The following is a 13582-nucleotide window of genomic DNA, read 5'->3' as shown; positions in this document are numbered from 1 at the left end:
AGTAACAATTAATAACATCTATTTACAGAAGGATGGTTCTGAGCGAGTAAGACTTAAAACTGGTATTGTAACCCATTGTAGGTGATCTGGCTCCGCCTACACCAGAAGGAAGCCATTAATTCCTCAATACATAAGTTTTCAGAGTAAATTTTATGATCCACACAAAGTCTTTAATTAGCTCACTGAAAACAATAGTAGTACATTTGTTCTTGTTAAGCTCATAACTTCATTCGAGAGGCATCACAATCCAGTTTACTGTTACAACTCCAAGAGCATAAATTCTTAAAAGTGTTGACCAATAATTGCTTCTTCCAATGTATATCTCATAAAAAAAAAAGCATGAAGGTAAAATTGGAGGGATTCCGCCTCACTTGGAGGTTTACAAACAATAATTCTTCCCATGGGACATTCACAACTAGAACAGGAAAGAGGGAAGGGGCAGTTATAGACAAATTACCTTCACTACTAACACCAAAAGATGGCTTGTTGGGTATAAACACATGTGACAGTTTTTACATGGATTTCTCTTCTTCCACTGTAGACAGTTCTTTATGGGAGCTGAAGAGCAACTAACAATGAAACTTGCAGGATAAGTAATGTTATCACCCCCCCCCCCCCCACACACACACACACAAACGCAATATTCTTTCTTTGATTCTGGAGACAATAAATAGTTTATCTCATCACAATAGTCAAACATTAAAGATAAAACTTGTCAAGAAAAATGCTGTGTAAAAGGATAGACATTAACAAATTAGACACAATATTTAGAGAACTTATCAACTGTGTCAGGAAGAAAGACATCTACCTAATTCAGAAAACTGGCTATAAACAAGACTCACCTGCCTTTGAAACCATTCTTGATACCGTTTGTGATAACCGAATCTAACTTGTGAAGTGAGGAAGACCAGCTTTCTCTCCATATCAGGTGTAAGACGAGACTGTAAAAACCTCCTTGAAGTCCTGGACTGTAGCAGCTGAAGGACACCTGCCCAAAAATCCAATAATTACTCACTAATTTGTGTACAAGCAATGCACATATGAAAACTGAATATTAACTGTTTTTTACTCTGGCACAACAAAGCAACACACAAAACATGTGTCTTTCATGAGATCACATATCATGACAAATATAATTAATTTTAAAATGAAAGTTCCATTAGTCTTAAATGTTATAAAAGCAAACTGTTAAATATGACTGTTAATGAATCCCACTAACATTTTTCTGAAATTTGTGTGATTAATTGGGGATTCCTTTTTATCAGATCATATAGGTACTATATCCACATCAGAGCTGACATTATCATCACATTACCTGAGGACTCATTTGGTCTATCACAAATGATCATGACAAACTGATACATATTTGTCTTCTATAAGGAACTTTATAATGGGAGATAAAAACCTTATGGCAAATGAACTGAATGTATCATTATACCACGATGTACTGCTTAGTAACTACAAAATTTGTTCTAATTTTCTTTTCTTCTTATTTATCTTCATACTGAAGATCCTTTTCAAACACAGTCACCATAGCTGTGATACCTATAGAACAAGAATAAATTCAGTATACTACCATCTCATGCTGTGTTAACATACCCTTTAGAAAGGCACATTTAGTACAGATATATAATTGAAGAAAAAAAAAGTGTTTTTCATCTCAAAAAGGTGAACGAGTTTATGAAGTTCAGTGAATCATTTTTTCCTCCCGTTTTGTTTACACATTCAAAAAAATCTTTCCAATCATGATCCAAATATTTTCTTACTGCAACACTGCCAATTTCACATTTGTGTTGTGTGCAGAGTTTTCCACATTTTCACCAAAATGTTATGAGACATACTGGTGAATAATTGTGTCTTAGTTCAAGTTTGTTTGTGTAACCAATAGGTGACCATATTAGCAAGACGAGACAAGTACCTGTTAACTCTTTGACTCTCTGATGCTGGGCTCAACAAAAGTATGTATAAGTCCCTTTTTTTATTATTCTTATCTTAAGAAACTAGCACTGAACTTACTAATTTGTAGATGTAATCTAATATACCTTCTTGAGTAGTATTTACACATTTTTCTGTCCTTTAGAAGATTACACTGCAGATAAAAAGCATACTTTATATCTGGGTAACACTTTATAATTTCAGCTCTGTGTGTGTGTGTGTGTGTGTGTGTGTGTGTGTGTGTGGAAAAGGGGGGGGGGGATGGGTAAAATACACTTAATTGAACAGGACAACATCTACATGGTTGCTTCTGGGTCTGAATGTTACCAACTCATAAAATATTTTTAAGTAAACAGCGCCTGCTGTTAAACTATTCGTAGGTTGATTTGGGGGAAGGGACCAAACAGCAATAGGAGTAGGGAAGAATGAAGAAGGAAGTTGGCCTTGCTGTTTCAAAGGAACCATCCAGGCATTTACTTGAAGCGATTTAGGGAAATCACGGAGAACCTAAATCAGGATGGCCAGACGCGGGTTTGAACAGTTGTCCTCCCAAATGCAGGTCCAGTGTGCTAACCACTCCGCCACCTGACTCTGTGTGTTAAACAATTAAACAGGAATATATTGAAGAGTGGAATTAAAGTGGCTGTGGGAATATTTAATTTTTATCTTATTTCGGACAAGAAGAAAGGAAAAGCTGTTCTACAGACCTGTGAATGTTGGGCACAAAGAGCGTGGGTTCAGCAAAATATCCTTCCACAATTGCTCAACTTCTGGAATTCGTGCAACGTTTTGAAGCAATCGTACAAGATCACGGCCAATGGCCAGGCAATCTGAGAAACGCTCTCGTAACAATGTCACAACGAATGTAACTTCACGCTGCCGCAGGGCAGCCAGTGATGGTGAGAAATGGTCCTCTATAAGACGCAAAAATGTATAAGCAGCAGCAGCAGTCAGCAGCGGAAACTTATCCAGCCATGCCCTAGGGAATGAAAATATAGAATATTAATTAACCAGACAGAGGCACAAAAAGTTATTTTAAGAATTACCAACAGAATAAGACCGCAATTTGTTGCCTTAATGAGAAGTGAATAGGAATTTCTCAGTATATTTCAACTGACCACAATGTTTTTAAGTTACTGTAAAGCATACAATCTATTATTATTAGAATATTTTTTTCCCTTTTGATTATTAAACAAGAGAATGTATCTCTTGCAATCAACACAGATGAAGGAAAATGAACAACAGATTTAAGGCAACATGCATAAAGCACATTATTCAGACATCATCTTTACAATCTTAGGATGAAAATCATTACCTCCCATACTGTGGTACCAGTGATGTCTAAACTAGATGTAAATGACGAGGGTAATGATTAAACATTCCTTAGTGGTTTGACATTACTATCTTTGGTATTCATTTTTACAACAAGGAAGGGAAAAAAATCTCTTCGCTTTTCAGGTGCAACATGAAATCAAAATGGTTTACGTAATAAGCTGCAGCTGATAAATAACATACAAGAAAATAAGCAACGAGGTACAAAGCCAACACAATCTTTTAGTCTAATAAATTGTGTATATACACTAACTTACAATTTATTCATAGCTGCAGTTTCTTACGATAGTATATGTCCTACAAAACATATTCACAATAACTTTTGTCGAGTGTACAGTATAAGTTACATGACAATGAATTAATGAATAAATAAACAAAAAACCAAAGGATACAACTGGTTAAAATTTATGCACAGGCACAAGGTGGTAATTTACACTTTACAGTGAGTTATTATCTTCTACTGATGAAGCTGACTCCACTAAGCTCCTCATCAATGACAAATTATTGCGAATGTTAATTACTAAGTAGTGCAATAAATCACAAAATTTAGAGCATTCTTCATATTACACAATAACCAATAGGCCTACTTCCATATCTGGGGAAAAGTTAACACCCCCTAAGAAGCTATCAGATTTCATAGTTTATTGGAATTTTCCAGGAAACAAATAGTACTGAAATACAGATATCAGCAAAATAATGCCCTACTCCAACAACAATAAAAATAAACATAATTGCCAGATTCAATGTTCCATCACTGGTGCATCAATTTCCTGAATTATGTTTAAAAATTTTAACAACCACAATCTATTATTTCTCTTTGATTTTTCCCATGGTAATGTACTTCAAAGCTGCTATTCTCAAGTATGGAATGCAACCAAAGAACAGTTCTCAATTCTTTCATACCAGATGCTCATCAGTCAACTAAAGCACACTGCCAACATGTATTTGTTTGTGTTCGCTAACATCTTGATTAATTATAGCACCCTGAAGGCTTGCCTTAATGCTCGGAAAGTGCAAGTAAATAGAGGGAATGCACCTGCGTGACAGAGTTGCATTCACAGGCAAGTAGAAAACTTGTTTTAGTACACACACATTGTCAGTTCAATAGATTTGTATCTGCCTAATGTAAAATGATACGTATTGTGGAAGCAGTCAGCATTGCAGACTGGGTTCTACAGCCTCACAAGGTACATGGCTTTTGCATACTACAAGCAAAATATATTTCTTACAAAATAGACGTTTTTTCCTCTAACATGTCCTAGGCCTAAGCTATAAATTTCAGATGCAGAATCAAGACTCTTCTAAATAAGTTTCATTTCTATTTCTGAATAATTACTTCAGATCCTACTCATATCACAACCTGCAATCGTAAATATTCACAAAAGCCATAAGGTGTTTGGAACTAAACCCACTGGAATCAGGACATTTATAACTTCAGAAGAAACAGAAAATATATTAGAGAACATGATATGTAGGAGTTCCCATATTAAAAAATGCAAGAGGCAAAAATGATACTGGTACCTCATAAGCAGATTTTATGACATGGGGTACATAAACCAGGAAAACTCCATTGTAGGCATATAGTCACAAAGTGATAATTGACAAAATGGTAATAATCCTCTAAAGAGTAAAAATATTTTTTGCCACATCACACCAGACAACAAATAGAAAATCTGATAGGTTCTACTTACAATTTGACAACAGTGACAAATAATTACTTGTGGTATAAACAGAATAAAGTGCACTATACAAACACACACAATGCTGAAATAAAAGCTCAAAATCGACACTGGTTCAATATAGAGACCAAACATCTGATAAAAATGGTCTTTAAACAAAACCACTCTTCTGCTGTTACTTCACCATATTTTAAAACGAAAGTTATATAAATATTAAAAGAGATAGTGTTTAGAACCAACTTTACAGTAATCACTGTGATATGCCTCTTATTTGGTTATGAATTTTAATTTTATCATTATATTTTTAACTTTTCTATAATACAATGGTAATCAATATGGTCATTAAAATAGTAGCTCGCAGTACCTGTTTTCAGTGTAGAGATCAAGCAGAGCTTCAACAAGAACAAGGTTACGAGGCGAGACATCTCCTCCTGCAGCATGCCTCTGCAAGCTCCAACAAAGTGAGTCCACATTAGCAACAGAAGCACGGATCATTTCTCGAACAAGCCACAAAAGTTGGGAACGTGCTCTATCAGTAAGTCTGAGGTATCGTTCCATAACAAGATGAGTGAGACTAGCAAGCACATGTGCCAGTCCATCGCGGGTAACTAAAGTAAGATCACGATACCACCGAGGTGCCCGTTCAGGTTCTGTTAGTATTGCATACAGCAGGCCCAAAGAAAGCTCTTCATGTACTTTATCCTTGCAAACAGCTGCATTAAGTGCATTTTGTGCCTCCTTCTCAGAAAGACCAGACACCAGTGACTGCAGTGATGCATAGCACTTCTCATATTTCTGGAAATAAAAGGAACATACTGAGAATGTGCACATAACTACTTTAATAGAGGCATCAAATCTACTGACAACTCAAAACAATGTTTGTTGCATGAATTATGCTGTATAACGTAACAGGTGGATATAAAGTTTTAGCCTCTCATTTATGTAAAAACATAAAATTTTATCACATATTATCAACTATTTCTATTATTGTACTAGAAAATAGTTTTAATGGCAGTAAAACAATGGGATTTGCAATTGGAAATGATGACTTCAACATAATACACATCTTGAGAAAACTTTGTTTACACAGCTTTACACTGAAACCTATCCAATACTAAATTGAGTGGTCTATATCCTGCACTATTTTGAGTCTTACATTAATGTGTCTGATACTGGTTAATTCAATGAAGCTTATGACTAAGAACTTACTCCATTTAGTGGCAGCTAAAATTCTCAGGTTCTTAAGCTCAGAACCCGAACAAAATAAATATTATTGAGGCAAACACTAAAAAGCATTTACAGTTCAACTTTCAGAGTGTTCACTGGAGTGTGTACACATTAAAGCAACATATCAATGAAGGTGTCACACGTATTCCATCACTAGTGCTATCCACAATAACAACACTTATTGAAACAGCCACACGACACAAGTTTTATAAATTAATTTCACGTACTCTGTGGTTATTGACTGTTTATTTTTCTCATTCAGTAACCACACATAAATGTAATTTTTCAGAAGGCCTTCCAAAGTGAGTATTGTACTAACACGCATACATAAAACTTTCAAATCTAAAAGTTATATTGTTTCAACTCAAAATTTATATTCTTATCAAGAAGCACAACATTTCACCATGTAGCAGTAACACAGCAGACGCACACACACTTTTTTTCATTTATGGGATTTCATTTACAGGTATTCAAATAGCCCTCGCAAAGCAATACTAGCGCCATCAAACGACAGTTGAAGGAAGTAAAACCAGCAATCCATTATGGCCGCCTTGTACATTCTAACATGAATAAAACATGCAATTATTTTTACCTCCTCTAATTCATCCTTATTTTCCAAAACAGTAGAAATGAATAGCTTCTGCGGCAGCGGTTTAGTTTGCTCCATGCTTTTAAAAACGAATCACTGGGTCTACACAGCTACGAGCAATTAAGGTACGGTCTCTGCATTCTACATCATTTGCCTGCCCTCGAAACGCGTTCTGAGGTTAGCGGATGAATACATTCAGCTTGTCAGCTTGTAAACTTATACTTGAGCCAAGAGAAGTAGTGCGACGTATAGTCGTGGAATAATCAGTGTATCACCATCACACAACAGACGTGTTGGAATTGTGAATATGTTGCCGCTTATGGTCTCAGTAAAAATAATGATATTATTTACTGCGACAAAAGCAGCTCTGCGGCAGACTATGTACCCACGACTGTCAGATATATTTACGTATGCTCGACACAAATGTAATAGACTCGCTCGTCTCTTGTGAACACTGCAACGACATCGATTTGAAAGAGAATGTACGAACAATTACGAGTGGCGTGTAAAATAACAGCGGTAAGCTCAGTGTGAGCTAGGCGATTGCTGGAGGTGGGACGACAAGGAAAGGTTAAACTAAAGAGATCAGTGTTCCAGTGAGGTGTGGTACGAGTCTGTAGACGTTGAGCAACGCGTTTTAGCAGACATTGCGCTGATAAGTGTATCAAATGAGAAAGCTGTAAAGTCATGTGTAACCAGTTTCGGTCCTCTGCGTTAGATATAACAATATTTCTTGTGGAGAATAGCTGTGTTACGGACATACATTGAACATAATTTCTGAAGCTGTGTTAGAGAAATAAGTTTTTCATTTTCGTTGGCACGCGTTGACTATAACCTACATAACTTTGTTTATATGTGAGAAGAAAGAAATGATTGGAGGCGTAGATTTTCGTGCGTGCTGACGTATTAAACGTGGCATTGAAATTGTTGGTACATTTACGGGAGACAATGTTCCGTACAGCACATAAAACGTGGGCTATTGAAACTTTTTCTCGCGCAAAATCAGAAGATTATCCGTATATAATTTGGATGGTGAATTCGATTAGGTAATATCAAACGTGTTTAGTGTGTGATAACACGTAGTTCCGAACGAACACTATTTTAGATTGCATAAAATTACCTTCCGTACACATTCTGGCCTTCAGTGGGTGTGAGTTTTCGTGCTCTGTGCGTTTTAGCAAAATTAACGAAGCTGATACGAAAAAGATAGATTCACATAAAAAATTACAACGATTTTGAGTTGAATCCATCATTGTATGATGCGAGTTTTCGGATGAAAACAAGTTTAGGCGGTATGAAAATTTGTTAACTTAAAGGCAACATATTAAGAAAGTAAGAGCGTACATTTCAGTATTATGTCATTGTTGAAGTTTTCTCCAAATTAAATCTTGTGGCTGGATGGAGTCAGGTTGCTGGCAGATCGGTGGCAACTGTTATTAGGAGAACTATTAGTAATGTAGAATTTCATTTGACGTCTTACCATTTAATAAAGTAATTATGCTTGTGCAGTCAAAAAGGCCTGTATTTAAGAAAGTGTGTGTGTGTGGGGGGGGGGGGGAGGGGGGAGAGAGAGAGAGAGAGAGAGACTGAAATTAAGTGTGTATATGCTAAGTATACATTGAAGGATGTTTTTTCCTAAAAACTTGCATTTTTGTTAACCCGTGTGAGTGACGCTAGGAAGCTGCAGCCGGCTGTATTAAAATGTTCAAAATATATAAAAACTTTCCTTATGGGTAAGGGTATCGAAATGGAAGTTTGAGAGATAAGTCACTTTTGAGTTTTGCCGCGCTTCGTTTCAAAGTTTTCTGCGTCGTTTGATATAATTTGGACGGAAATATGAACACAAGAATAACATTACTAAGAAAAGTATTGCCGTCTGTCGACAGATAAGTTTTATGGTTAATATTTTTCAAAGCAATGGCCTCGTGATGTATATCTGCAACTATACAAAGCCACGTTACTGCATGTTGCAATGTGCGTGTAATGTCAGAGTGAAGAGTTAAAAAGTGAACAATGGTTGTATTGTTTCTTGCGGTTTGTTGTCCCACACACGTCTGCACTTTCTTTCATTTCATCTTCTAAGATTGATCTCTCGTATAGATTCATGTCAGTCAGGGTTAATTTCATTTACAGAAAACTGGGGGTGGGAGAGAGAAGATAATATTAGATGTGAACTTTAATGTTATAATCATTTCAATCAGTTTTACGGCATTTCAAGTTAGTAATTCCAATTTATACGTCTTGACGTTTTTACTAACTATAATTAACTACTGCTGCCACTGGATATGAGTATCCTTTGTGAAATATAGGCAACAGGATATTACGAATACATACGTATCATTTATGCTGCACATTCTTTTGTTTCGTTTACCCTCCCCCTAAATTGGTAGCGTTCAAATCGTGCAGATAAACATTTATTGAAGGAAAGTTTTGAAGAGTTGATTTGTGATGCGTTCCTGTGTAGGGTCGCATTCATAAAGCAGCTTGGTTAATAAATTCTTCATTTACGGAAATGAAATAGAGAATACATTGCAACGGGAATGAATATTCGCATCCGTACCGGTGATTGCCACTTTTCCCGTTTACATGCTCAATTTTTTCACGAGCTGCCCCTTGTATTGTTGCCACCAGTTTGCTCATTAATATGTGCTCCATAACTAAATACCAAGTTTTCTCTTGGGAATATATTTCCTGCAGATTTCTTTTTAGGCGACTGAGCTTTCAGTAAACATTTGAGAATGCGTTAGACGTGGGGCTGTTACTAAGAGATGAGCGATAAATAACTATCCGCATACCGAAAAATGAGTCTAGTTTTAGTTCAAATGGCTCCAAGCACTATGGGACTTAACATCTGAGGTCATCAGTCCCCTAGACTTAGAACTATGTAAACCTAACTAACCTAAGTACATCACATACATCCATGCCCGAGGCAGGATTCGAACCTGCGACCGTAGCAGCCGCGTGGTCTAGTTTTAGTGTCTTAGGCATGTGACAGCGGTCTGTTTGCACAGATGATGCGAAAGTTAAAAAGCAGTGGATGTTTGAAAGTCCTTTAGTCTTAAAAAGGGCGCACATCACGTCTTGGAAGGACGTTTTACGAAAAGAAAAAGTAAAAATGGAACGTAACCGAGGAGGCAGTTTTCGATTGCAGAAAGAAATGGTGAGGATAGAGAAAATTTATGGAGGGACTGTTAAGTGGAAAATCAAAAAGGTGAAGCTGAAACATTCGAAAAAATAGTTAAGGAGCGCATGCTTGTGCGTAGCGTACGATCAGTACAAAAAGTGGCGAGAAAAAAAAAGAAGCATTTGTGTTTCTCGCAAAGTTCGTCAGTTTGACGAAGCATAACAAAGCTGTTAAGTCTGAAAATTATTTGGTTCCGAAATTTCTGACAAAAACTCTGCGGGACCGGGACTAAAAACATGTTGCCTTTGTCTGACGCGATGAGCGTACTCACCTTTCACGACTCTACTAAACTCGTTAGGGATAAACGGCTGTGTCGACACATTGAATCAGTGACTCGGGACATGGAGATCACTAGAGCTTACTTGAATGGCATAATTTGTAGAATTAAAAATGCCTGGATTTACAGGCATTAAAACTGTCAAAATGGTTCGTTACAGTACACACACACACACACACACACACACACACACACACACACACACACGGCTGCACGATGACTTACAATCTACATCCACCGTATTTGTAAAGAAGTCGCAGATCGGTATCCAGTATTATACCATTTTTGCAGTGGTCGAAGAGAAAAGTTTGAAACAATAGCCATTATTATCGCAGCAACTAGAGGGTATGTCAGATTGCATTGTATTCTGTCTCGGTATTTATGTTTTGCAGCGATAAAATTGAGTCAAATCAATTTCGCGAAGTGCGCACTCGCGCTTAATGTGTTGCCATTAAGCAACCAATTAGATAAACGAGAACAGTGTTGTAACTCAGCCGTCTTTCGCTGTGATGGATAATAGTGATTAAATGCTGATCATACACTATCTGATCAAAAGTATCTGGACACCCAGTGGACATCAGTATGGCGTGTATCCACCCTTCGCATTTGACAGCTTGAGATCTGCTGGCATCACTATCAATAACGTGGCTGAATGGTAGCGCGTTCTTCCTCAAGAACCGAAACCAGAGAACATAAGCTTCATTGTTGGCCGCTGGGGTGTGGAGCGACGTTCTAATTCAGTTGTCGTCAAACCTTTTTGCTTAAGAGCCAATACTGACGTTTTAGGGCGACACGTCGGGCCGCATAAGAAAGGGGGAGGGGGGGGGGGGGGAGTGTGTGAAGTGGTCACTCAAAGAGAGATTCAATTTTCACCAAACCATGGTTACTGAATGAAGCTTACCACGTAGTGACTAATTTCCGTACCTAAGCGGGTACTGCGGCCAGTGTCATCGCAATAAGATCTCATCTTTTTTTTCTGATCCCGGGTACATTCTCTAAGCATCTTCACACCCTAGTGTCTGAACGAATACCGAGCGTCTGCAGCAGACCGTTTACAATCGGCGTATTGTATTAGGCCGAAAATAATATAACATAGACGGTTTTAAGTAATATAACTTAATTAATTCAAAATTGGCAAAAATGGGTAGAAAGGCAGACGATAGCTTTGTATATGAAATGGTTTTAGAAATCAGTTTTATCCACGGTACTGTTTGCTTTTTTTTGAAAGTAACCAACTTTTATTGGGGTGAACACCTTGGCCTCTTTTTCTCGATGCGTACTGTGCCTTCTTTTCCCAATCGGACGCCATGTCCCCATGAGTGATCCACAGAAGGACCTGTCAAATTGAAATAAATAACAAAGAACTACATGTGCAGGCCAAAAGGCGTTATTTAATTATTGATATGTTAACAAATTATTACTCGCCATAGAAGTGAGGTAACGAGAATGATACAGGGTGTTACAAAAAGGTATGGCCAAACTTTCAGGAAACATTCCTCACACACAAATAAAGAAAAGATGTTATGTGGACATGTGTCCGGAAACGCTTAATTTCCATGTTAGAGCTCATTTTAGTTTCGTCAGTATGTACTGTACTTCCTCGATTCACCGCTAGTTGGCCCAATTGAAGGAAGATAATGTTGACATTGGTGCTTGTGTTGACATGCGACTCATTGCTCTGCAGTACTAGCATCAAGCACATCAGTACGTAGCATCAACAGTTTAGTGTTCATCACGAACGTGGTTTTGCAGTCAGTGCAATGTTTTACAAATGCGGAGTTGGAAGATGCCCATTTGATGTATGGATTAGCACGGGGCAATAGCAGTGGCGCGGTACGTTTGTATCGAGACAGATTTCCAGAACGAAGGTGTCCCGACAGGAAGACATCCGAAGCAATTGATCGGCGTCTTAGGGAGCACGGAACATTCCAGCCTATGACTCGCGACTGGGAAGACCTAGAACGAGGAGGACACCTGCAATGGACGAGGCAATTCATGTGCAGTTGACGATAACCTTAATGTCAGCGTCAGAGAAGTTGCTGCTGTACAAGGTAACGTTGACCACGTCTCTGTATGGAGAGTGCTACGGGAGAACCAGTATTTCCGTACCATGTACAGCGTGTGCAGGCACTATCAGCAGCTGATTGGCCTCCACGGGTACACTTCTGCGAATGGTTCATCCAACAATGTGTCAATCCTAATTTCAGTGCAAATGTTCTGTTAACGGATGGGGCTTCATTCCAACGTGATCAAATTGTAAATTTTCACAATCGACATGTGTGGGCTGACGAGAATCCGCACGCAATTGTGCAATCACGTCATCAACACAGATTTTCTGTGAACGTTTGGGCAGGCATTGTCGGTGATGTCTCGATTGGGCCCCATGTTCTTCCACCTACGCTCAATGGAGCACGTTATCACGATTTCATACGGGATACTCTACCTGTGCCGCTAGAACATGTGCCTTTACAAGTACGACACAACATGTGGTTCATGCACGATGGAGCACCTGCACATTTCAGTCAAAGTGTTCGTACGCTTCTCAACAACAGATTCGGTGACCGATGGATTGGTAGAGGCGGACCAATTCCATGGCCTCCACGCTCTCCTGACCTCAACCCTCTTGACTTTCATTTATGGGGGCATTTGAAAGCTCTTGTCTACGCAACCCCGGTACCAAACGTAGAGACTCTTCGTGCTCGTATGGTGGACGGCTGTGATACAATACGCCATTCTCCAGGGCTGCATCAGGGATTCCATGCGACGGAGGGTTGATGCGTGTATCCTCGCTAACGGAGGACATTTTGAACATTTCCTGTAACAAAGTGTTTGAAGTCACGCTGGTACGTTCTGTTGCTGTGTGTTTCCATTCCATGATTAATGTGATTTGAAGAGAAGTAATAAAATGAGCTCTAACATGGAAAGTAAGCGTTTCCGGACACAAGTCCACATAACATATTTTCTTTCTTTGTGTGTGAGGAATGTTTCCTGAAAGTTTAGCCGTACCTTTTTTTAACACCCTGTATAAATGACTTACATCACGCAACTAAAAAATAAAATCGTTTTTACTAAAAAATAGCTGAACAAGCTTCGTCTGTCTGTGTCACTGACAACAATGGCGATGTATATTAGAATTAGTTTGACCACTTCCTGGCAGGTAGCAACGCTGTGGGCAAAAAATAGGTATTCCCGCCCTGGTCACTTTACCACCTTCCCCTACCATTCTTACTATTAACCGGTAACCTCCACAAATCAACTAATAACAGTAACTGCAGTATGAGACACAATCACAAATCCTTACTAAATGCTTTGAATGACATTTTTCTTTTACTCATTGAAGTGTATTACAGGATCCCTAA

At 38.3% G+C, this 13582-nt stretch overlaps 1 protein-coding gene across 2 annotated transcripts in view; it reads right to left on the bottom strand.

The window, feature by feature from the left end:
* LOC126198888 (integrator complex subunit 3) overlaps nt 1-6930 on the bottom strand; it is an 80393-nt gene extending 73463 nt beyond the window's left edge. For both annotated transcript variants that reach the window (XM_049935497.1, XM_049935498.1), the window contains exons 1-4: nt 6766-6930; nt 5311-5741; nt 2643-2914; nt 843-988 (exon numbers count right to left, since the gene is read on the bottom strand). In XM_049935497.1, the coding sequence (XP_049791454.1) occupies nt 843-988; nt 2643-2914; nt 5311-5741; nt 6766-6840 (924 nt within the window). In that variant the 5' untranslated portion in view covers nt 6841-6930. The remainder of the gene's footprint in view (nt 1-842; nt 989-2642; nt 2915-5310; nt 5742-6765) is intronic.
* Between the last annotated feature and the right edge of the window lie 6652 nt (nt 6931-13582).

This window comes from Schistocerca nitens, chromosome 8, assembly GCF_023898315.1.
Source record: "Schistocerca nitens isolate TAMUIC-IGC-003100 chromosome 8, iqSchNite1.1, whole genome shotgun sequence".
Taxonomy (NCBI): Eukaryota; Metazoa; Arthropoda; class Insecta; order Orthoptera; family Acrididae; genus Schistocerca; species Schistocerca nitens.
The sequence above is the reverse complement of the archived record's forward strand: the minus strand, read 5'-3'. Positions and strand labels throughout refer to the sequence as shown.